The 27,268-nt window shown below is 35.4% G+C and overlaps 1 protein-coding gene across 1 annotated transcript in view; it reads right to left on the reverse strand.

Moving 5' to 3' along the window:
• The window catches only part of LOC134655506 (follistatin-A), a 46,791-nt gene extending 21,139 nt beyond the window's left edge, over nucleotides 1–25,652 (reverse strand). Inside the window, exon 1 of the mRNA XM_063510976.1 lies at nucleotides 25,237–25,652. Coding sequence (XP_063367046.1) covers nucleotides 25,237–25,294 — 58 coding nt within the window. The 5' untranslated portion in view covers nucleotides 25,295–25,652. The remainder of the gene's footprint in view (nucleotides 1–25,236) is intronic.
• Between the last annotated feature and the right edge of the window lie 1,616 nt (nucleotides 25,653–27,268).

Below are 27,268 nucleotides of genomic sequence, written 5' to 3' on the forward strand. Positions count from 1 at the left end.
CCTCACATTTTATATCTTTATTATATTTATATATATATATATATATAAATGCAAGTGTCCTGACTGACTGACTGATTCATCAACGCAGAGCCGAAACTACAAAAGCTAGAAAGTTGAAATTTGCACACTAGGTTGCATTTATAAAGTGTACAAGAGATAAGAAGCGATTTTGAAAAATTCAACCCCTAAGGGGGTTAAAAAGGGGATGAAAGGTTGTATGGAGTACAAGTTTTATTTTAAGCTAGGAATTAGAAACTTCGTAAAAAGGTATATTATTAAAAAACAAGAAAACTGATTTCAGCGTTTTTGAAAATTCATCCTCTAAGGTGGTGAAAAGGGGGTTGAAAGTTTGTATGGATATCAAACATTTTTTCGAACGCGGGACTTGAATCTTTGTATTTGGGGATATTATTAAAATACAGGAAAAGTAATTTCAGCGTTTTGTAAAATTCATCCTCTAACAGGGTTAAAAAGAGGTTGAAAGTTTGAATCCATTACAAATGCTTTGAAACTTCTTAGAAAGGCATAATAGCCGATTACAAGAAAAAGTAATCGCACCGTTTTTGGAAATTGAACCCCTAAGGGGATTAAAAAGGGGTTGAAAGTTCGACTTGGGGTGCAAATTTTATTTTAAGTTAGGAACTTGAAACTTTGCAAAAAGGTATTAAATTAAAATACAATAAAACTAATTTCAGCGTTTTTGAAAATTCATCCCCTAAGGTGGTGAAAAAGGGGTTGAAAGTTTGTATGTTTTGTATGTTTCGTATGTTTCGAGCGCGGGACTTGAATCTTTGTATTTGGGAATATTATTAGAAGACAGGAAAGTAATTTCAGCGTTTTGTAAAAATCATCCCCTAACAGGGTTAAAAAGAGGTTGAAAGTTTGTATGGGGTTCAAATTTTATTTTAAGCTAAGAACTTGAAACTTCGTAAAAAGGTATTATTTTAAAACGGCAAATAACTAATTTCAGCGTTTTTGAAAATTTATATCTCGAGGTGGTGAAAAAGGGGTTGAAAGTTTGTATGATCATCAATTCATCAAACATTTTTGTGAGTACGGGGCTTGAATCTTTGTACAGAGGCATATTATTAGAATACAAGAAAAGTAATTTCAGCGATTTTAAAAATTCATCCTTTAAAAGGGTTTAAAAGGGGTTGAAAGTTTGGAGATCAAATATTTTTGTGAGTGCGGGGCTTGAATCTTTGTACAGAGGCATATTATTAGAATACAAGAAAAGTAATTTCAGCGTTTTTAAAAATTCATCCTTTAAAAGGGTTCAAAAGGGGTTCAAATTTTATTTTAAGCTAGGAATTTGTAACTTCGTAGAAAGTTATTTAATTAAAAAAGAAAAAACTTATTTCAGCGTTTTTAGGATTCCGTACCCAAAGGGTAAAAACGGGACCCTATTACTAAGACTCTGCTGTCCGTCCGTCCGTCCGTCCGTCTGTCACCAGGCTGTATCTCACGAACCGTGATAATAATAATAATAAATAATAAATTCATTTATTACAGGACCATCAGGGATCATTTTTTGTTAGTACCTACTTACGACTATGCCTTATAAAATATTGTTAGTATTATGCTCTATAAACTATACAATGTCATTTTGTAGCAAAATATAAATAAATTAATTGAAATTAAAAAGAAATGAAATTAAATCAAAATATAATAGATAATAACGGCTTGCATAAATTATAATAAAAATTCGAGCATTAAATTACAAATTAGTTAATAATGTTAATTAATAAAATAAATAAAAATGTCAAAATATTGATATAATGTCACTTCGATTAATTTCAATTTCTGCGCTATCTTAGGTAGTTCGCCTCACAAGTTCTCAGGTATCAGTGTACATATCTGACATTTTGGTTTAGGTGTATAGTACATCCGTGGTTGAGATAAATACAGTCTACACGTTCCGAGATCATTTTCAGAATGCTGTTGGTACTGACGCGGATCCGGCGCACCAGGGATGTACATCGCTTGCGCATGCTCGCGTAGAAGCAGTCAACCCGCGCCTCGGCAAACATCCCTGATGCACTACAAAATCGCGGCAGCCCCATCAGCACCCTGAAAGCGTTATTGAACTGTACCCGAAGAGCATTGTACCGCGTTGCGGTGTAATTCGCCCACAGGCCGCTAGTATATAGAGAAGTACAGTACGCTCTGAATAGAGTGACCTTGACCTGTTTAGAGCACTTAGCGAACCTACGGGCGATCATATTAGCTCTAATTGACAATGCTCTTCGCTCCCGTTCAATGTCTGTATCGTCTTTAAGGTCAGATGTCACAATATGTCCGAGATACTTAAATTGTGATACTACATTGAGTGCCTCCCCGTATAGTTGTATAGGTGGGATATCGCATGGGCATTTGTTTCTAACCTTAAAGACCATACATTCGCTCTTTTTAACATTGTATTTTAAACCATGACCATTCGCGTACCGTTCACATATACCTATAAGCTTAGTGAGCCCACAGGGAGAGGCACTCAGCAGCACCATATCGTCGGCGTAGCTGATGTTATTTACGCATACTCCATCAATATGGCACCCGATGCGGGTGCTGCTGAGCTCCTCTATCAATGCGTTTACATACAGGTTGAAGAGCTTAGGCGAGGTCAATCCACCCTGCCTTACTCCACACTTCAACCTGTATGCATCCGAACATGCTCCCGCCCATCTAACTACATTCGATTGGTTTTGATACCAGTACTTCAGGACTTTGCTTAAGTCTGGTGGCATGTTAATGTCCTTTAGTTTTTGCCAGAGAATGTCATAATTAACCATATCGAATGCTTTCGATAGATCAAGGTAGCATGCGTATACATTGGTCTGTCGGTCCGTGTAGTATTTGACAGTATGCTTAAGACCCAAAATTGCACTTTCGGTCGACAAACCCGATCTAAAGCCAAATTGATTGTCGTGTAACTTTAGATACTTGTCAATATGAGAATTAAGCACACTGTCAAACACTTTGGCTACTATGGTCGCAAGCGAAATTGGCCTATAGTTGTTTTTGTCGCTAATGTCACCGGTTTTGTTTTTTACTATTGGCACCACCACAGTCCTCATCAGGTCATCTGGCAGGAACGCGTGACTTATGCAAAAAGTGTACAGCATGGCCAGTACACTTGGTAGATGCGGTCTAGCATGCTGGAGGTGCTCAATACTGAGGCCATCATGACCCGGGGACTTCCCCCTTGTCATAGAACTAATGGCTTTCTCAACGTCATGAGCCGTAAACTTGGTAGTTGTCCCCTGGCCATGAGACCCAGCATCCGCCTCTACCCCCGGAGACTGTGTTGATGGCAATGGTGATACAACTTGAAAAAAGCATCTAAACATATTGGCTATGCTTTTACTGTCACTGATACCCTCGACGCTCACCGGAAGGCCCGGTTTGGGATTAAGTCTGTTAGTGGACTTCCAGAAACTCTTAAAATCTCGCTCAGAGTGATGCTCGCATATAATATCCAGCTTAATTTGTTCTTCATTCTTTTGACACCACTTTAAACGAGATCTAAAGATTCTTTTACTCTCACGCATTTCCTCAAACACTTTTCCTACTTTCGGTTTAGAGTACAACAACCAAACCTGAAACTTTAAACGGGCCGTCCTATGAGCCTCGCTCACATACCTGTTCCAGCCAGCTATAGGTTTTTTCTTTTTAACAATATTCGGTCTTCCACTTGCAATTGCTGATTCAGTTAAAGCGCTTATGATCTTACCGTAATATTCCACGATAACCTTTTTGTGACTAGGGTCCGTACACGTGATAGCTAGACAGTTGAAATTTTCACAGATGATGTATTTCTGTTGCCGCTATAACAACAAATACTAAAAACAGAATAAAATAAAGATTTAAGTGGGGCTCCCATACAACAAACGTGATTTTTGACCGAAGTTAAGCAACGTCGGGCGGGGTCAGTACTTGGATGGGTGACCGTTTTTTTGCTAGTTTTGCTCTATTTTTTGTTGATGGTGCGGAACCCTCCGTGCGCGAGTCCGACTCGCACTTGGCCAGTTTTTTTGCTTGTTTTTTTTTTGCTTGTTTTGCCCTAATTTTTGTTGATGGTGCGGAACCCTCCGTGCGCGAGTCCGACTCGCACTTGGCCGGTTTTTCAAAATGTATCCTTTAAGGTGATGAAAAAGGGGTTGATGATTTGTATGTAAGTCAAACATTTTTTTAAGTGCGGGACTTGAATCTTTGTAAAATGGCATATTATAAAAATACGAGAAAAGTAATTTCAGCGTTTTTAAAAATTCATCGCTTAAAAGGTCGAAAGGGGGTTGAAAGTTTGTATAGGGTTTAAATTTTATTTAAAGCTACAAACTTGAAACTTCGTAAAAAGAAATTTTATCAAAAGAAAAGAAAACTAATTTCAGAGTTCTTGATAATTCATCCCCCGAGCTGGTGAAAAAGGGGTTGAAAATTTGTATGGAGGCCAAACATTTTTTTGAGTTGAGACTTGAATCGTTGTATAAAGGCATATAGAATACAAGGAAAGTAATTTCAGCGTTTTTAAAAATACATCCCCTAAAATGGTTAAAAAGGGGTTAAAAGTTAATATAGGGTTCAAATTTTATTTAAAGCTAGGAACTTCAAACTTCGTAAATAGGTAGTTAGGTAGTAGGTTTTATTAAATACATGACATGAAAATCTTCTAAGGGAGTTGAGAGGGATTATAACGAGAACAATTTTATTCAGTTAGGGGCTTGAAATTTCGTAGGTTGTAAAAGACAAGTCTCATGCGTTGTATAATATTAATAATTAACCAAAGATTAACCGTCCTACTGCAATCTTTTACTATATAATGTTCTAAGCTAATGTAGAATATTATATAACCACCAATATACCAATCCACGCGTACGAAGTCGCGGGGAACAGCTAGTCCAATATAAAATCCAACCAGATTGTATAGCAACTATATACATAAACTCAATATTTCACCTATAAAAATGCAATTTTCTTGTTCTGTTCATACTTCAAGATGCGCTCTCAGTGACCTTGACGTCACGTTCACATAGCGATTTGTTAGGGGCGAGTGAAGTACGACTGTCGGACTTTGACTATCATTTCTGACCTTTGTATTGCTTTAATGCAATGGGTCCCATATAGACATTTGATCCTAAAAACAAACCTGATTGATTGATACCATAAATGAAAATTTGTCATCTAGACAATTGCCGCCAAAGAAGTGCGATGTTGATCTATATTCCTAGGTTATAGTTATTAAACTGTTGCGTTTGGAAAAGACACAGTAGTTTCTGCAGGTGTCACCTACTGAAACTGACATTTTTCGAAAAAAATGGGTGGCGCCTAATGGTACCTACCTAGTAGATTAAAATCATATAAGATCACGCGCACGTACGGCCGCAGATGAAAGCCAAAAAATAAGGACGTTAACGTGACGCACAAATAAATACTCGTAGTTAGAATTTGCAATATGGGGCATTATCTATGAAAAGGGGCCTTATTGTCGATGGCGCTTACGCCGCGGAGCGTCGCGCGGCATTGTATTCATATCGGAGCATCGTTAATAAAGGCGTAAGCGCCATCGACAATAAGGTCCCTTTTCATAGATAACGTCACATATTAACAGAGTGGAAAATGTTTTGAATGTGTCCCTGTAAATGAAATATGAAGGCTAGTTAAGGGTTATCGGTACCGACTTTAAATTAGGCTAAAAAAATATTTGGTATAAGCAGGGTAGATTATTTTGCAGTATTCGGAAAATTTACGATAATAATGATGAGAAGGTTTCTCTTTAATAATTTCTACATGGGTGAAAGTAGATTATCTGAGCTTTTTGCGAACTCGAGGCGACTACATAAACTGCGGAGTATTGACATTGACACAATAGTGAGCGCGCGATGTACCGCGCGCTGCACCGAGCGCGTGCATTCAATCTAGTGACGCGAAATGCGAACTTTATCGACATCGATTAATATGTCCATAGGGCATAAAACATTGGTGAGATATAGGTGAATAGTACATATACCGATTTACTACACATTTTTAATTACTTGTCTGTTGTCAAATGAGCCATAACCCATAACCAATGCCGCAAATTGATGTCATGTCATTCAACTTTTAAGTACATAACTGAATAGTTATGTACTTAAAAGTACAGTAATAGTTATGTGTTTTAGATACAGTAGTGTAGAATTACGCTACTGTATCTTTACCTTATTCATGGAGGTAGATTATTATATGAAAGGAGTAAAAAAAACTTAATGTGTTTTAATTATGGTGACTAAATGAATTTGTTGTACCTAATATGTAAACTACACAAAATGCATTTGAAAGTGAATGCCCTTTATAGTCTCTAGTTAAGCAAATAGAGATATTGAAATTTGCCAGATAAATAAGTAATATTGATTTAAAAAAAAAAAGTCATTTATTGTCGCAAAACACAGTAACAAAATAAAACAACAAGGAAAAAGAAAAAAGACACAATAAGCACATAAGTCCAATAGGGTTGCTGACTGTATAAATATATATATGTTTAATTATAACTATGTAGAAGGAGGAGTTAATTTGAACGTGACGTCGTGTGTGCGGATTTATGATATTTGGTATGGTTTTTATAATAAAATAATTAAATATTGATATATTTGATTATGGAAAAAAAAAGTATTTAATTGGTATTGGATTATATTGTCTGAATATGGTAAAAAAAAAAATTGATATATGTATATGATACATATAATATTCATCTTAAACTTTGTAAATAAGACTCTTATCCTACCTTCTAATTTTTAAATTTCTTAACCCTTAATGTTCTCATGTCAGTATTCGCGGCATTTGTATGTGGCTCCCGCTCCGCATCAATCTGCGTCGATGAATGCAGATGCTGGCGCGCTGGCGCATACTTCAGCGGGCAGATCATTTGCATGCAGACGACATGGTGCGACCCAGACCCGTTACAGTGTACACTACAGTGTACTGACTGTACAGACAGCATCAAATATATTATGGAAATCTGCAAAGGTTGCTTGAGGAAAGGATGTGAAAAGCCCATAAATGCGCTGTTTTGCACTGATGCTACTTGGTTTTTTATCATTTAAATTAGCAAGTACATATTAAGAGATTTGTGAGATTTTCAGTTTCCAGGACGCGAAGCCAACATGCCAATCATTAACGCTCACTTTCGAAGTACATACTATATACATACACTCTATATGGGGGTACATAAACCGTTTGAACGAAATAAAATTGTAAAGGACGAGCCATTTTCATAACAGGGCAGGTAACATACAACTTGTTTCTAAAATTAATTGCTGTGAAGTTGCGGAAAATTCGGTTGAAATTATTTTGTTGTGTTAAATATTCATATTTTATTACTCAAATTACGGACACAAATGGAAAGTGCACACAAAAACGGGATGTAAAGCACTGTACAATAAAGTATTTACGCACCAATATTTACATGTCCCTTCTCAAGCCGGCGCGTGCGCTCGGAATTTCAATCGAAAGCTAAATGACATGTTTACGTCGTACTGAAAAATGTGATTGCGAGGATAATTTATGATTAACATTTCCATCCTTTAGGTATGTTTTGTTTGTCACAAAATAGATCTTAAAAAGTTTAATCAACTACGTTTTGGGTGTGAATCTTTAATGTGAAATAAATTTTAAAATATTTAGGTATATAAATATTATTTAAGACATTTTGCTAATTTTCTTGAATAAAAAGTAATTTCACTTTAATTTGAGATTTGACCGTCGTCGCTCTAAGATTCACTATTGGTTGTGATTAATTTTTAATGAGGGTATCTTTTTGTCCAACTACCAATCGGTCTATACAAAGGCAACGGTTTAAAGTAACCTATGTTAATAGCACGTAATTTCATGCATCATATTGAAGAAGTTAAAATAACTTCCAAATAATATCGATACCCTGGTGATAACCTCTTTTCCCACCCCAACCCGCAGGTGCACGTCTGATATGCGGTTCCTCTCGAATCGGCGCCGCTCCGCCTCAGCATGCCTCAGCCAGACTCGGCTCTTTAATATTTATTTACACATGCAAATGTACGCCGGCCGGCCAAAACAACACTCCGGGTCATTTTCCTGTACTCCGCCAAAACAACCTATCAACACGAGACAGCATCACACTTATACGACCTTTTGGCTTTGGATGACTGCTTTGCGAATCGAATTAACTTCGAATATGCATTGGAGTACTATTTAAAAGCGACTTAAAATGGAATGTACCAGAGTAAGGTTGGGGACTGAGTTAATACCTGCAACGTTGAAGTAACTACGTTTCTGCGGCCGACCCTTTATTCCATCCCCGATTGTATGCATGCTATCCTGAAATTACTAGGCATAAAAAAATACTAATCCTATTAGCCTGATCTTAGAATTGATGAAAAAAATGAAAAAGTCAAACCTAACTATTATATCATGAAGTGATCAAAGTAGCTTTCAGGAAATGATCAAATCCTATCTGGCCAAATCCATCGAAACGAAGATCATGTATTTGCCATCAGCGTTTTCTTATGAGAATTCGACTAGCTATGTTCTAATTAGATTTTTTTCCAATATTCTCCCACATCGGAATTATGCCAAGCATGTAGAATCCTAATTGTAAGTAATTGTCCCCCATTTCTTCTGTAGGTACGTAAATGAGTACTTATAATAGTATCTTCTGTAGGTAGCAACAGAAAGTATTATTTGCAACCAGTGATTGATATCCCCAGTAAGGTACTCGTATCAATTACCGAGGTGTTTAACCACTCGGAAATTAACCAGACATGAAAGTTAATGACGCTTTACCGTACGGCACTCGCGTACATTATGTATCAGGGAGCGCGGTCTAGCCGCGGCCGGCGGATGTTTCGCAGACATAGAAATATGTTATTCAGTTAAGTGGAGATTAAATACGTACAAGTAGGCGCTAACTGCCGCTAAAGTGTGGACATGAAAAATTCTGGTCGGTTTGAATGCAGTCTGTCGGCGTTCATTTGTTTTAAAAACAAAAAAAATTATGTCAAACCTTATTGTCAATACTCGATTCTATCAATCTGTTTCGGTATTTTTATAATATATGATGTAATTAAAAGAATGCCGTCCAAAGAACTTGCAATACGAAAAAAAATCGTGAACATGTTTCAAGAAAATCTAGGCATTTCACAAAACGACATTGCTAAGTGTCTGAAAATCAATAAATCGACGGTACAATCGGTACTTTCTAAGTTCAAAAAGGACTTGACTGTGGAACGGAAGCAAGGAAGCGGTAGAAAAAGTGGACCTGTGGACAAAAAAAGGCAAAGAAGGTAGTCGAGTGTTTTACGAGAAATCCGGGCATATCTATCCGAGATGTTGCAAAAAAGTTGAAAGTGTCCAAATCGTATGTGCAGAAAATTAAACGTTACGAAGGTTTAAAGACTTATAAAGCTGTAGTCAGACCTAATAGGTCAGAAAAACAAGAAAATTCTGTCAAATCACGCTGTAGAAAATTGTACGACCAGTTTCTGACAAAATATGATTGCCTAGTCATGGATGACGAAACATACGTTAAGGCTGATTTTAATCAGTTACCTGGGCAACAGTTTTATGTGGCAAAAAATAAGGCAACTATTCCTGATGAATATAAAAAAATTAAATTATCAAAATTCCCAAAACGTCACATGATTTGGCAAGCGATATGCTCCTGCGGTAAGAGGAGCAAAGCTTTCGTGGCTTCTGGGACAATCAATGGAGAAGTTTACAAGAAGGAGTGTCTGCAAAAGAGATTGCTGCCTTTCATCCAACAACATACGGGTTCTGTACTGTTTTGGCCGGATTTGGCGACATGCCATTACAGTGCGGTTGTCATGGAGTGGTACAGAAATAATAACGTAACCGTAGTACCAAAACAAGCAAACCCCCCAATTGCCCAGAACTGAGGCCCATTGAGAAATATTGGGCCATAGTGAAAAAAAATCTAAAAAAGTATAAAACGGATTGTAAAGACGTTAAAACTTTTAAGGCGAAGTGGCAAAAAGCTAGTAAAGAAGTTTCTGATTATGTTGTTCAGCGAATGATGACGAAGGTGAAGTCTAAAGTACGTAATGTCATACACACGCATAAACTTGAGTAACTTTTGTATTGCATTTTTATAGCCTCTGTCATGTATTATTAGTAAAAAAAAGTTAAAACATTAAATTTCGTTTTATTGAGGAAATTACAAAAAAATATGTACGACCAAATTTTTTCGTGTCCACACTTTAATTTCACTTAAACGTCTGAGCTCGCAAGAGCCTTTACTAGCTTTATGGGAGAATTATTCAAAAGACTTGGTAAATTGGGACAAGAACTGCCGACTGTGGCAAAAACTTGTCGCGGGCCGGGAAGTAGCTCGTAATGATTTAGGGATGGTTAAATTATACTTCGGATGGCAACTTTATACTTAACTCCCTGTAAACAGGATCATCAGTCATTGGAAACGAGTTTTGCCCGCGATGTAGAGATGCATGATTTTTGCGAGATTGATTTAAGTAAGCTTCCTGATACACGGGTTGTAGCTCACAAAAACATGAATATGTATGTTGTTTATTTATTTAATCTTATGCCATTAATTGTGTATTATGCGAAGTTTAGATCGTAGTCTCACCACGCTCCATCTAATGCGAGTAGTAGATAAAGTAAAAAAATAACAATAACAGTTATAGGTATACATGTATAGTTATTGCTCCCAAGCATTAAACATTTTCCCCTAAATTGGCATTTCAGAATCTCGATTTTGACTACACAACTAACACAAAATTGATAATTTCAGCTTTGAAAGTTACTGGTCGAAAACACATCTAACAGCGAGCTGCAAAAGTACATAGGTATCCACATTATGAATGAATTCTATTCATAAAGTAGTATGCACTTTTGCAGCTGTGCGTACCTAATACCTATTACCTATTACTGCTACTGCGTACGATGGCAGCTGGCAATATCTGACCGACAGTATAAATATTCTACTACATTGGAGTTCCAACTGGATTACCGATTTATCTGTAACGTTACCGATAAGCCGATAACTCCCCGCGAGCTGCGCCTACGCTGCGGGTTTGTTGACACGCGCGCGTCCTCGGCGCGTGCTAATTGTACGATATCCATTCAAAACTAAATTCGGACTGTTTACTATCGATGAGAGGCAAATGCAGATTTTCAGAGATGTACAAAATGGTTTTAAAAAAGCATTTAAATACAAAATGCAAAATACTTTTCAGATTTACTATTTCAAATGCAAAATACCAAATAGTTTTGCGTTTTGTATTTCAAATGCTAAATACAAAATAGGTATTTTCAAAATACTTTTTCAAAATAAAATACCTTTTGACCAAATCTCAGATATTTTTATTTATTTTAGGTACTTATTTATCATGAGAAATAGAGACACAATGCCGAGCCAAACAAAAACGTCTAATAACATGGCACCTTATGCATGACATTTTGGTCATATTTATCAGTAGGTACGCGTATCAATAATGTAAATCATGTAAATGTTTACATTATCTAAATTATCTTGTTGTAGTACAGTACATAGCCGTTCCAGTATTGTAGGGATAACAACAACACTTCAATATCATAAAAGTAGGTAATCAAATCAAATCAGTAACCACTTCACCAGCACCAGCAAACAATAAATCAGTGAAATCGAATCGTCGGCGTCAGCGGCGTTGCGTTTCATAGCCATAGATCATGTTCGTCGTTTTCGTTTGACATTGACACTAGTCAGACATAATAGCCGGTTTAGACTCTCGCGCGATCCACGAGACGAGCCGCGAGCCGCGCCACGAAACGCGAGTGTAAGCGGTGGGCTCGCGGCTCGTCTCGTGGCTCGCAAGCTCGTCGAGCTAATATAATTTAAACACTAACGGCACGGCATAAGGTTTATAACCGAATGACAAGCCGAACGCGAGTGCGTCGAGGCGAGCCACGAGCCGAGCCGCGAGCCGCAAGTCTAAACGACTATTGAGACCGTGCACGATGGCAGCGCCGCCTAGCGTTCGCAACGTGGTCGGCGCTGTCAAATAGCGAGCGCAACAAAATAAAGATTATTCCTTAAAAATATTTACTATAATGTACTTAACAATGTGCGGAATCTATTCGTATTTAATGTTAAATACACTTGGTTTTTGCTTTAGTGAAAACAGTAAGAATTATCTGTGTATTTTATATTATTCGGTCAATATCCTTCGTTGTTGTTTCGTTACAAATTCAATGAATAAACGCATGTTTCACTATGTTTTGATGACTCACTTAGTGATCCTTTTCCTGGGGATACGTACGATGCTTGCAATTATAAAAACTTTGACCTTTTTCACAGGTTTTAATCAACACATTTTATGTTAAAAATTTATGTTCTCCCGCTTAAGACACAATGTCTGTTGTGACACTTGTGACAGACGACAGATAACCCTACGTGCCAAAAGTGTGCTTTTGACGGGCTTTAAATAACTAATATTACAATCACTTAATGTTGGTACACTGTATTAGCTATTTTATTAACATAGAGTTAAACCAAGAAAAGTCTGCAGCGATTTTGATAGCCCACGCAGTGCAAGTGTTATTTACACGTCATAAATTTATAGAAGTTTGACGTTTAAAATGACACTTGCACTGCGTGGGCTATCAAAATCGCTGCAGACTTTTCTCGGTCTGACTCTACAAGAAAAACTCTGTGTTGACATAGACTAGATAAAATGTTTAGCCATTACGTTGTTAAGCCTGGAATAGTACTATATGATATAAAAAGCTAATATCTAGCTCGGCGTTGAAAATATATAAAATTTACTATTACGGTTTCGTCCAGTATTATTGCAGTTTACCACACAATAGCTATCGTGATTTTTATCGTAAGTATGATTATAAAGCTAAAATAACTGAGAAGTATGGGAATTGACAGAAACACTGATACCAATCTTGTCATTATTGGCCACATCAAGCGCTGCGATCGTTTCGGCTTCCCCTACGGGTGCTTTGCACGGAGCGAATAAGGCGCGCACTCTGACTGGCATGGCTAGCAGTAGGCGCCTCTATCGGTCAAATTTGGCAATACAAGCGTCATTCGTTCATTTCATTTTGTTTGACTGGTAATGTTGGCTAAACTTAAGCACAAAGTATTTTGCATTTTGAAATAAATGCAAAATGCAAAATACATCTCGAAAAGTATTTCAAATAAAATACAAAATGCTTTTTACTAAAAGGCATTTAAATGCAAAATACAAAATAGGTATTTTGCATTTTGTATTTGCATTTTAAATAGAAGTATTTCAAATAAATCGCATCTCTGCAGATTTTATAGATAATCCTTTGATATGAATCTTAATGCATGTCATCCGCAATTATAAAATTGTTGCGCTGAGAAATGAAATCGGTAATGTTGTGTAAGTTATGTAACCCAATGTTTTTTTATATGTTTAGGTATTATTTTGAGTGTAGGTACACCTCTTTGGGGAATATTTGGCATAATGTCATAAGTATAGTATTTTAACCTTGAATACGGTAGGATTACCAGAAGCTGTATAAATAAAAGGTTTTGGAAATAAACTAGTAGTTCGCCCCGAACTGAGAACTCGCGGTTAACCAAAAATTATATAGCGATTGACTTTGTTGCACCTACTTAGGTACTCGTATAGTGCGACATAAAATAATAGAAAATAAATGAGGTCGTCACTTTCTACGTAACTGTCACATTTTTGACGTAAAATGCTTACACATGGCAACAATTTAGTATGGACATTTTTGAGTTCCATTTTTTTTTTACTTTTAATTTCTACTATTTTATGTCGCTCTATAGGCGGCAAAATGGATCAAAGATCCCGTGGATTTATTGCAAGGTCTGTGGAGCCCTTAGCTGATTGATTTAAGCAAAGAGTAGTATGTATAATATAGTTGGCCAAGCAGATCTTGTCAGTAGAAAAAATGTAGGCGCGAAGGGATATGGTCTCAGAAAATTTGAGTTTCGCGCCTTTTTCTACTGACAAGATTTGCTTTTTTGCATCAATTTTGAAGCGCCATTTACAAATTTAGCGTTAAGTAATATAGATGGCGCTATTTTTTCGAATAAAGGGCTTCGTATACGACTGTCCCTCCCCTGGATTTAAGTCACCACCATAGAGATTAAAATAAACTGTATCTGTGCTAAGCCGAAATATTTCCTGTCAAATGTCAAATACATATATTACGTTTATTCTATTTTATTTTTATCTTGCTAATTATTTCAAAATGGTAAATTTAAAAACGATATTATAAAAGTGTAAGTCGAGCTCTTTCATTTGATACTAAACTCGACCATGTTTCTTGCAAAAAAATGACCAGAATAGCAAGACCTCTCACAAACAGCTTTTTGGCCTTCTAAGCTCTTCTAGCTCAATAACCTCTTGATCGGGCCTGCTCATAATTTAATGGCTAAAATATAATGCCCTCGACTACACGTTTACCCAATTTCATTTAAATTAGAACAAATTTACTTAAGTTATTGAGTATCAAACTATCTTCTGACAGTTCAGCTTAAAAACATCGAAATGCCGAGACGTGCCGCTAGCCAGCCGCGTGTTCAAAGTCGAATGTAAGAACTTCGCTTCGCTTCGCTCGCTCGTTCGATTATGTAATTCTCAGTTACCTGGAAATAATTCAATTATGACTTAAATATTACTACACTAACATTCAATTAATTTTACGTTTCTGTGCTTGAACGTAGAGACCTAAGGTCTCCGAAACGTGCATGTGTCACACGTAGTGACTAAAAATTGTTATGTGAATTATAAAAATCCTAAAATTAAATTAAGGACTGGATTCGCGTTAAATTCAAAATAACAGATTTAACTGACGCCTGCCCACAACCTAATTATTCAGACGTTAGACGGTGCAAGGCACTAATGACGAGACGTAGTGACTGCTTCATCAGTGACCTTCGCCAGTCTCCTGCAATTACGTAAGTACGTATCTACTGATTTGTTCGATCCTATTATGGACAGGTGGTGACGTTAATCATAAAAAATAATGCATGACTAACATTCTTGAGACTGGTATTGTACTCAAACGCTTTATCTCGATATTTGCTTTTGTTTAACTTGCATTTATTAGTTTTCAAGTAGGTACTTAGTTCCTACTTCCTACACCATTCTTTTAAATCCAAAAACCTAGCAAATGTATGTAATTGTTTATAATATGTGCTTATTTTTGTAAGTACGGAAAACTATCGAAAATCGAAAGTACTTAAGTCGATTTAGCATACAACCTTAAAGTTCTGGCTAATATTTTTTTTTTATTGCAGACCTACTACGATCTGTAAGTACCAAACCAAATAAATTAGTTAAAGAGTTAAATACCAAAGGAGTTACTATACAATATGCATTACGTTTATAAATGTCTACCTACTATTTTTAGAGCAATTTCAAGCATGTACTCCAATATCAATTTGAACCTGCCGGAATTTTGCGCTAACATATAATCTTTATAGGTATCATCGCTAGTTCAAAATTGACCGCGACGACGGACATATCGCGCAAGTTTATTAGCAAAGGTGTACTATTCTCGGAGTTTTAGCGATGTGGGTCACCCAGTTAGTGCATCGACGCATCAGGGATCTAATTCACAATATATCTCAGACAAACCAGTGTATTGTGGTATCTTCATACGCATAGTTGTTTTGGATGTACCGATCAATTTATACGTGATAGGCATTATAAGTAGTCGAGACTATTTGTTTGGGACTTAGGTAGCTGGACTAGACGCTTTATAGATAGATTATGGTTTTAGTTGAGAATGTTGAGATTTAGAGCGATATCATGTAGCGAGTATGTTTACAATGTACCTACAGAATACGGACGAAGGCGTGTAAACCACGTCGACCGCAGGATGATACGTCATATCAATGATGTGATATGATGAGTTTCGTACGGAAATACGAATTTTGATAAGGCAGCTAGGCTGGCCATCCTGTGAAGTGACCACGACTGTTTCAATAAAAATATACAACTAAAGCGAAAAGAATTCTGTCAATTTTGATGAAATTCGTTATACAGAAAGTAATACTTCAGCTATACTTTGTGTATTTTGGGTATAGGGATGGATCTTCTAAAATTGACGTAGGGAGAGCAAAAGGCACAGGCCGAATCTTACGCAAGAGGAGCCGCAGGCACAGCTAGTGTGCAACAATGCGCAAAATCCAACTAGGGAACAAATCAAATTATTTTATGATATATTCCTTGATTTGTTTTTTGAGGAGCCTAGCCTTTCAAAGATAGCATACACCGGAGAATTTGGGACGGGTACCACCGTGGCCGGGTGTCTATGTAGTGGTCAGGGCGTTAGCCGCGTAAGCTGAAGACGCAGGTTCGATTCCCGCCTCGGCCAACGGTGGACTTGATCACTTTTTCTTTAGAGTATTATATTGTGATTATACATATATCTGTTTCAGTTTATAATGCAGAACATTTATAAATTCACGTAGGCAGGTGAGCTTTGGCACCGACTTTGAGCTTTATTTATAGTTGTAATTATAAATACATACATAATATGATGCAACAAGCACCCAAATTATATGAACAAAAATAAAACCAGATGTCGGTAAACCTTTGAGAAGAGCCAACATCACCAGTTTTATATAGAATAGAATAGTTTTTTATAACTTTAAACGAGCAATTCTTGTATATTTATTTATATTTAGACATATTACGGGGATCTCGGGAACGGCTCTAACGATTCCGATGAAATTTGCTATATGGGGGTTTTCGGGGGCGAAAAATCGATCTAGCTATAGGTATTATCTCTGGGAAAACGCGCATTTTTGAGTTTTTCTATGTTTAGACATTAGACATACTTACATGAAAGAACATAGTGAAAACAAAGTGAAGAAAATGGACAAAAAAAGTTTTACATACCAGAACAAATTAAATTATTTTCAGAAAATATTTTAATTTGTTATTATTTCGAGTAGTCACACTACTATATAAATTATAAACTGAAATAAATGTGGCTTGGGTCACTTTTTCTGAGTATATGACATTTATTTCAGTTTAAAAAAAGTTTTTCTTAGTATATAGGCCCGATTCGGATTTTGAAATAGACATCTAATAGTTATCTTTTACACATCACCAAGATGCGATAACGATATTTTTAAGATCTAACCTGTCAAATTTGACATTTCCGCGATTCTGGAGGTACTCTTGAACGATTTCCACAAGATATGACTTAGAGATCCAATTCACATCTAATATAGATGTCTAACACTATCTAACGTAAAAGTGACATTGGTTGCCCGAATTGCGCTGCAAAAGAGAACTACATAGTTAAAATCTAAACTATTACGTATCTAGAATGGATCTAGTACGTGTCGTCTCTTGTGGATATCTTGAAGTTCGAATACGGCAGTGAGACATTTATTTAAGTTTACAAAAAGAAAGAAGAAAAAAGAAAGAAGAAAGTGAAGTATTTAGGTAGGTATAGGAATCTCAAAGAGCCGCGATTAATGGTTTCAGTGGTGTAATGTAGGGTTTTTGGTATTTAGCATACCTATTTAATTCGTTTTTAAAGTTACGGGTAGTTTGAAATAAGACCTAGCATACCTACTTAATAAGTTTTTAAAGTTAAGGGTAGTTTGAAATTGAAGACTGTTATTGGTTGGGTATAAAAAGAAAGACACTTGGCGGACAGCCCTCTTTGGTTGTTGAGTCGTGCTAGCAGGCGGTTGTCAAGAGAAGAGATTATTGTGAATTGGAAGAAGACAAGAAAATAAATGGATAAATATCTTCAAGGTGTTGTTATTTTTACACTTCAGAAGTGTGCAGAACGTAAGTACACGCCTACTGCTATTACTTATTGATTTAGTGAGATAACTGATAACATGACCCTTATTCTGAGCTTGGAGATAATTAATTAACTATACGAAATTCTAATGGATTACGTAAGAAATATGGTACTGGTAACATTTTTATTTAATTTAAATGAGTACCTGCATCATTTATTAATAATATTATGATGATTATGATTATAGGCTATCTAATTGCATATCAGTTAAACTTAGGTTAGTTTGACCCATAAATGTAATTAAATGGACATAATATCAATGTGTAATCATAAGAATATATGCGTCAGTTGGTCGAGAATTCAAAGTATTTAACCACCATGCCACCGACAGCTAGGCATAATAATGTTCAGTTAACAAAATCAAGTACACGTGTTCTTCTTAATAAATAGGTACGCGACTGTAGTTATTAACTTCTTTGCTACTTACTTACCCACACACATGTGGGAATTAGGCAGAATATGTCAACACGTGGGTCTTGATATGTGTTGGTTGGAGTATTCAAGGGTGCCTTAATTTTCGTTATTTCTTCACTACGGCGCATAGTTTCAGAGATAAATTGATATTTATGATTTATAACCAGGTCTCGCAATTTAATTGAAGATTTTGAGTTTTGATTTTGATCCTTAATGTTAAAATTTGTGGAATATAAGTAGATGGCTTACTATGCAAACGGGGCATTGAATTTTCAGTCACTTTTTTTGCTACGACGCATAGTTTTTGAGATAAATGAATGTTTATAATTTGAACTACCATTAAACATTATTTTGTCATATAATTACTTTATAGGTTAGTATTATGATATAGTATATAGGTATATGTAACACCGGATACTTTTACGTTTCATGCCGAGTTGTTGGAGAATATGGCTGACGATGACTCATGATGATCAACGGCGCTTGCGAACACCAGAAGCCTCGGTCTTCGCGAAAGGGAATGTAGCTGGAATAACAGCGGCAGTGAAAAAGGAATCCAGACCGAAGCAGAGTCCTGTTGTGAAAGTCAGGAGTAACCCCGCTTCGACAGCCTTAGCGAGAGGCACGCGCCACTGGACATCAGGTCATGTACACCTACTTTTACTATTATATTATGAATGATTTGATATGGTAATGTGTGTTAGATACCGTGAATTGCTTGACTTCATCTCGTTCATCGACATCTAGCACATATAACATAAGTATAAGATGAATATATTGCCAGAGGATAAGTTGAGAAAAATAAATTTGATGAACCGATAGAAAATATTACTTGTGTACCAATTATGAGAAATTTTTGCCTAAATATGTCAATGCGATATAATAACGCGTATATATCTTATCTTACGAAATAATAGATACGATCTATGAGTGGTGCTCAGCCGGTCAGGCCTTTGACCAACTTTTGTGATTTCTATTTGAACTGCAAGGAAGCTCCACATTTATAATGCCATCTGATTATAAACAAAATTGGACAATAATTAGCTCATTAACGGCACATTTTCTGTGAATTGATTGATTTGTTGCTTTGTTTATTTATTGGTCGAGTATCGAGTATCGAGTATCGAGTATCGAGTATCGAGTATCGAGTATCGAGTATCGAGTATCGAGTATCGAGTATCGAGTATCGAGTATCGAGTATCGAGTATCGAGTATCGAGTATCGAGTATCTAGTATCTAGTATCGAGTATCGAGTATCTAGTATCTAGTATCGAGTATCTAGTATCGAGTATCGAGTATCTAGTATCTAGTATCGAGTATCTAGTATCTAGTATCTAGTATCTAGTAGTATTGATAGTCATTTGGTTTATTGAATTATAGAGTCATTTGGTTTATTGAATTATAGAGTCATTTGTTTTATTGAATTATAGAGTCATTTGGTTTATTGAATTATAGAGTCATTTGGTTTATTGAATTATAGAGTCATTTGTTTTATTAGAGTCATTTGGTTTATTGAATTATAGAGTCATTTGGTTTATTGAATTATAGAGTCATTTGGTTTATTGAATTATAGAGTCATTTGGTTTATTGAATTATAGAGTCAATTGGTTTATTGAATTATAGTCAATTGGTTTATTGAATTATAGAGTCATTTAGTTTATTGAATTATAGAGTCATTTGGTTTATTGAATTATAGTCATTTGGTTTATTGAATTATAGAGTCATTTGGTTTATTGAATTATAGAGTCATTTGGTTTATTGAATTATAGAGTCATTTGGTTTATTGAATTATAGTCATTTGATTTATTGAATTATAGAGTCATTTGGTTTATTGAATTATAGAGTCGTTTGGTTTACTGAATTATAGGGTCGTTTGGTTTATTGAATTATAGTCGTTTGGTTTATTGAATTATAGAGTCGTTTGGTTTATTGAATTATAGAGTCGTTTGGTTTATTGAATTATAGAGTCGTTTGGTTTATTGAATTATAGAGTCGTTTGGTTTATTGAATTATAGAGTCGTTTGGTTTATTGAATTATAGAGTCGTTTGGTTTATTGAATTATAGTCGTTTGGTTTATTGAATTATAGAGTCGTTTGGTTTATTGAATTATAGAGTCGTTTGGTTTATTGAATTATAGAGTCGTTTGGTTTATTGAATTATAGTTTCGTTTGGTTTATTGAATTATAGTTTCGTTTGGTTTATTGAATTATAGTTTCGTTTGGTTTATTGAATGATCGAGTCGTTTGGTTTATTGAATGATCGAGTCGTTTGGTTTATTGAATGATCGAGTCGTTTGGTTTATTGAATGATCGAGTCGTTTGGTTTATTGAATGATCGAGTCGTTTGGTTTATTGAATGATCGAGTCGTTTGGTTTATTGAATGATCGAGTCGTTTGGTTTATTGAATGATCGAGTCATTGGTTGATTGAATTATAGTCATAATTTAGTCATTGGGCTTGAATTATAGTCATTGGGCTTGAATTATAGTCATTGGGCTTGAATTATAGTTATTGGGCTTGAATTATAGTCATTGGTTGATTGAATTGTAGAGTCATTGGTTGATTGAATTGTAGAATCGTTGGTTGATTGAATTGTAGAATCGTTGGTTGATTGAATTGTAGAATCGTTGGTTGATTGAATTGTAGAATCGTTGGTTGATTGAATTGTAGAATCGTTGGTTGATTGAATTGTAGAATCGTTGGTTGATTGAATCGTAGAATCGTTGGTTGATTGAATTGTAGAATCGTTGGTTGATTGAATTGTAGAATCGTTGGTTGATTGAATTGTAGAATCGTTGGTTGATTGAATTGTAGAATCGTTGGTTGATTGTATTGTAGAATCGTTGGTTGATTGTATTGTAGAATCGTTGGTTGATTGTATTGTAGAATCGTTGGTTGATTGAATTGTAGAATCGTTGAATTATTGAATTGTAGAATCGTTGAATTATTGAATTGTAGAATCGTTGAATTATTGAATTGTAGAATCGTTTAATTATTGAATTGTAGAATCGTTGAATTATTGAATTGTAGAATCGTTGAATTATTGAATTGTAGAATCGTTGAATTATTGAATTGTAGAATCGTTGAATTATTGAATTGTAGAATCGTTGAATTATTGAATTGTAGAATCGTTGAATTATTGAATTGTAGAATCGTTGAATTATTGAATTGTAGAATCGTTGAATTATTGAATTGTAGAATCGTTGAATTATTGAATTGTAGAATCGTTGAATTATTGAATTGTAGAATCGTTGAATTATTGAATTGTAGAATCGTTGAATTATTGAATTGTAGAATCGTTGAATTATTGAATTGTAGAATCGTTGAATTATTGAATTGTAGAATCGTTGAATTATTGAATTGTAGAATCGTTGAATTATTGAATTGTAGAATCGTTGAATTATTGAATTGTAGAATCGTTGAATTATTGAATTGTAGAATCGTTGAATTATTGAATTGTAGAATCGTTGAATTATTGAATTATTGAATCGTTGAATTATTGAATCATATTTTTAATTCATAGGTTACTGCAGTTAATGTTGCAGCATTACATTGAAATGATTTTAATATGATGATTTTAATATAAGCGATAATGAAGAGTGCATGGTTGAACCTGTAGAACTCACCACAATTAAACCGAGATCGAGGAGGATTGATGGCCTCTTATTGGTTATATTATTATGTTTAAATATTATGTTTAAATTAAGACTTGATAAAAATAGATGTACAATAATAAACATTATCTCATTACTAGATAAGCTGATATATTAAATAATGCATGAACTATAAAAAACTCGTCAAATAATAGTAGATTACCATTGAGGCAGTTTTTAAAAGAGATAATTTAATAATAAGAGATATTAATTTCAACTGGGAGGTTATTAAAGACACGTATTGCGGTAAAGAATTCACTTTTATACTTTTACTTATTGCCGAACTTGAAATTTGATAATTATATTTATACTAGTGCGGAAATCGTAATTAAAAGATTTATTCTTAATATTTTATGTTTACAAAAAGGCGAAGCTCCAGTATGTAGATCTCAATTAACGCAAGTATTTCCTTGAAGAAATCTCTGAGTGGATATTGGTGATACATGTTGCGTGGGCAGTTTTCTTACAACCTAAACATAATTACAACGTCGTCGTAATCACCCAAGTAGTTAAATGATACCATATTTCAGTTACAAAATATGCGATTCCATGGTATACATTTTTGATTGTATTCTAGAACAAGTCGGAAGGTACGGATAGGTAAAACATCAGGTTTTTGCAGTTCTATCGTTTATGTCTGCCATGTAACATTTGAAACGTATAATTTATTTAATTCAACGTGTAGAGAGAATATTACTGGTCCTTTTTCTGCGGAAACACGCCTATTTAGGTGCTATGTTTATTCCCGAACTGCGGGATTTGGTATGCTGTAAAGACGTTTAGCGAATTAATATACTGTTCAAGTCTTTCATAAAACAATATGCATATTATAAAAAAAATCTAATAGTCTGAAAATCCCAACGCGTCTTGCAATTGATGGACTAAGTACTTTGTCAGCTTGGATAAATCCTAACAGGCTAGAATATACGACCTTCTCTGAAAACATTGGGAGGGGAGCTATTAGGTATAGGTTTTTAGTACCAGATGATTAATGCATTGATAATGGGAACATAATAGGTCAAGTTGTACACAATAATTACTTAATTATCGCTGTTATTCATCATAGTAATATTTTATAAATTATAGTCAGGGTTAAAGTTACTGAAAGGTTCTCGGGAAATATTCCTGTCTCAAGAGTGAGGTTTATAATTGAAGATTTCTTGACATGATAATGGAAAATGATGTTGAAGCCACGAGAATTTGATTTGATTCGTGTGCTGACACAGCTAAGTACTACCATTTTAGAAAAGATTTGAACTGGTTCATATTATATATGGCAGGAAGATTGATAGTGCTTCAGTCACGAGAATTGAATTGGTTCGTGTACTCTGTTGTTTCAGTCACGAGAATTGAATTGGTTCGTGTACTATCTACCTGCAGATAGAGATGATCATTACTCATGAAAATCGAATAATAAATGGCAATTAAAGGTGTACACTGTTGTGATTATTAACCCAATGTTGGATATTTTTAGCAAGTTGAGCGCCGCACCTCTACCGGCGTCCCCCGCCTCGCGCCGCCAGAGTCCGATGCGAGCCGTCTCCAGCAGGAGCCCGCCTCGCGCCGCCAGAGTCCGGTGCGAGCCGTCTCCAGCAGGATGTCTCCGGCAGAAGAGTAACAATTTTAACCCTTCGTATGCTTTAGTCAAAATTTACCACTGAATTAATAACCTTGAAACTGTAAATTCTAGTCCAAATTGTGTGGCAGGCATACGAAAGGTTATTTAGATGATGTTTTTGAGATTTTGACTTGCTGATGCCTGATTGAAACTGTTTCGTATCCTATGCGATTAGTGTATCCACTGTTAAGTAGTATACGTAGTCTGTCGGCCAAGTGTAGGGTTTCCACCTGGCACGTGTATGAGGACATACACGGAGTCAGGATGGACGAGTGTAGGGTTTTTGGTATTTAGCATACCTATTTAATTCGTTTTTAAAGTTACGGGTAGTTTGAAATAAGACCTAGCATACCTACTTAATAAGTTTTTAAAGTTAAGGGTAGTTTGAAATTGAAGACTGTTATTGGTTGGGTATAAAAAGAAAGACACTTGGCGGACAGCCCTCTTTGGTTGTTGAGTCGTGCTAGCAGGCGGTTGTCAAGAGAAGAGATTATTGTGAATTGGAAGAAGACAAGAAAATAAATGGATAAATATCTTCAAGGTGTTGTTATTTTTACAGTAAGAACTCGAAATGTTTTAGAGACGCAATCGTACCTCCAAAGCATGCATGCGACTCGCGAGCCGCGGGTTACCGACCCCTGGTATATTATGCTATCACATCGATATCTTTAGGTACTTGTCTTTAAATGATGGTAATGGGCAAAGTTTATGCCATAATCAATTAATCAAGTTTCTTAGAAAACATGCTTATTATTTCTTAGTGGACAAGAATATAATATACATGTGTTTCAACACGACTTAGGGACATAGGGAGTATAGATACCATACTCATCGTAACGTTAAATATACTCACTAAGTATTCACTAAGTTAATTTCAAAAAGTGAAATAATTCGGTCTTGTTCATTTTACCTCGAGACGGAAGTATGCACCGGTCAAACGACTGCCGAAGTTATCTCACACGCTTCCGAATTTAATTAGGTATTAATTATAGCTACGAAGAACCGACCAGTGATCACCGTATTGATTCAATACTTTCGATCATTTAATGTTTTTTTAATGTCAACTGTTTAAAAAGACCAATATTTTATTCGGGTGACGCGACGACATTAAAATTTTACGATGGTGAATAAGGATTGGGAATGTTCTTTTTTTTATTGCATTTGAATAGTTTAGTTTTCGTTTAAATGTATTAATCTTCAAAAATTAACGTAAATATTACGTACAATACGATCTTAATGTATCACCTACCCACTTTATTCGTGGGTAGGTGGTACATTAAGGATTTTTGTTTGGTATTTAAGTCAACCTAAGTAAAAAATAATTAATAAATTAATTAATTAAAAGCTTATATAAAAACATTTGGTTTAACAGGTCCAAGAAATACTATACGGAATTTATTTATTTACTTGAAAGTGTAAAGTAAAATACCTATAGGAAATATTTTTTGTGTAGAAAATTGTTGTGTATTGTTGTTGATTTTAAAATCACAAACCGGTACTTTTTAAAAGTTACAAAAAATATTTATGCACGATAATACTTTAGTACTAAAACAGATTCAAATATTGTATTCAGCGGAACTTACTCTAAAAACCCGAAATTGTAAATATCGAATATCTTTAATAACCATTAAAATCACACAATAAGTATATAAAAAAAAATGGGTTTCAACTGACTAACTTCAACCGAAAAGCAAAAGATGAAAAGAGTGTAATGAACGAATGTAAAGTTGAATAGAGATAATCGCTCACCTGCTGCAGGGCGCGCGAGCACGAGCGGCAGCACGAGCAGCGGCAGCAGCAGCCGCATGCTCCTAGCGTGGCATGCCGGCGCGTGCGGCTCCGCGCTACTGCCTCGCGTGCCCAAGCAACAAGTGCAACCAAACAACACCAAAGTCCAAGTTCAAACCCAAAAACCGACCACTCGAGTAGGTATTAAAAAGTATTGTTTCGCGGCGCGGCGCCGCGGTGTGCCGGCGGCGGTGTGTTGGCGCGCACTGACCGAGCGCGTGGCCGAGCGCCGAGCGCCGAGCGCCGAGGACCCGGTGCAAGTGCAGCGAGTCGACGACCGCGACCGCGCCACGCGGCAGACAGACAGCCGAAACACTAGAGTCGAAAGCCCTACGGAACTACGCCTACGATCGCTCCGATAACTCCCATCGCTTATCCACATATAGCCTATTTATACCGAGCCAACTCGAGTACTTTATCTTAGTTAATTAAATTGGTATATACTGAAAACTAAACATGGTACCTAAATAATGGTTACCCAATGGTAACTTCGAACAATCGATGCAATTGAGTGGTTGGAGATAATTACGTATTTAAGAAAATGTTTCAAGAAATGTACCAACGCACTTTGTTTTTTAGTGCGTTGAAGTCTATTCAAGGGCGCATACATTTTCACAAAACAGTTTCCTGGAAAGGCTCTCTCGTCATTGAAATAAAGGATAATACTAGTATCGAAAAAACGACCGTATTTTAATTTTATTGTTAATCGATTTAATTAAGAAATTCAAAAAATAATACCTAAAACCATATCTATTTCTTCACGGGTAGTGTGGTGCGTAAAACACGATCACTACTATCACTAGTGAATCGATATGGAAACTGAAACTACTGATTTAGAACATCACTATAACTTGTACTACATATATATTTACACGAATATAGTAAACACAAAGAAAGGTAAGAAGATTTAAATAAGGCTAAAGTAGAAAAATATTTATTTGTTATAAATAATGCTTTCAGTATAATTCACAGCAAATAGTTTACGACACTCAACTGTTATTCAACTAATTTTTATTTATTTTTTTGTATAACCTATCTTTTTTTTTTTAAGATTAGATTACAATGTCAGTGGAACATTATTTGTAAAATCGCCAATCAACTGCATTAGCCATCAAATATGAAAACGGTGCAATAATACCTATGTTCTATTATATCTCGAACTGAAAACGTCGAAAATAAACAAAACAAATGATTGTATAATTATGTGGTGAATACACGTGTAACAATTATATTGACGTAAGCGGAACTTAGTATACAGCACCCATACTTGATAGGTACTCACATTATGTTTCCTACTATAATAGTTATATTCATTAAAACTTACTTAGAATATTTTGAATTGTCTCCTGTGAAGAAATATGCTTTTTCTAACAGAATCGGATCTGAATATAAGCGGAACATGTTTCTTAAAGTTTTTAATAATGCTAATCATATTTGTCTTCAATTCAACCAATACGGGTAAAAAATACCTAGGTACTTATAAAATACATACTTAATTAAATTGCCTGTGTGTGTACAAAAGTACACGTGTCGTTTTTTTTTCATATACATACGTACGTACGTATAATACCAATATGTAGAAACATTTACACCGAACGTGCTAGAAGTAACAAGTTGCTAACAACATCCTGGTAAGTTTTCATATTAACAAGAATATCACCTGCAAATAAAATTTAATTTCCTTTTGGATTGGATGCGCAGGCACTTTGCATTGCATTTAAATTTCAACGCAACGGCATCCGGGAGCCAATCGGTTTATTTTTAGTTATTTAGGTACGTTCACATTCTACTTTGGATCAATTTGAAATTTTAACTAATAGTAAACAGAGTCGCGAAATTTATAACTAGAACATGTATTTTTTATTTATTTTGTACAGCTTGCAAAGATTTTTATTATATTTCATCTGGCAACATTTATTTTAGTAAATGGTGTTCCAGAGAATCCTACAAATACGATTATACAATTTGTTAATTGTAGCGTATAAAATGTAGG

The sequence above is a fragment of the Cydia amplana genome, chromosome 16 (assembly GCF_948474715.1).
Source record: "Cydia amplana chromosome 16, ilCydAmpl1.1, whole genome shotgun sequence".
Lineage (NCBI taxonomy): Eukaryota > Metazoa > Arthropoda > Insecta > Lepidoptera > Tortricidae > Cydia > Cydia amplana.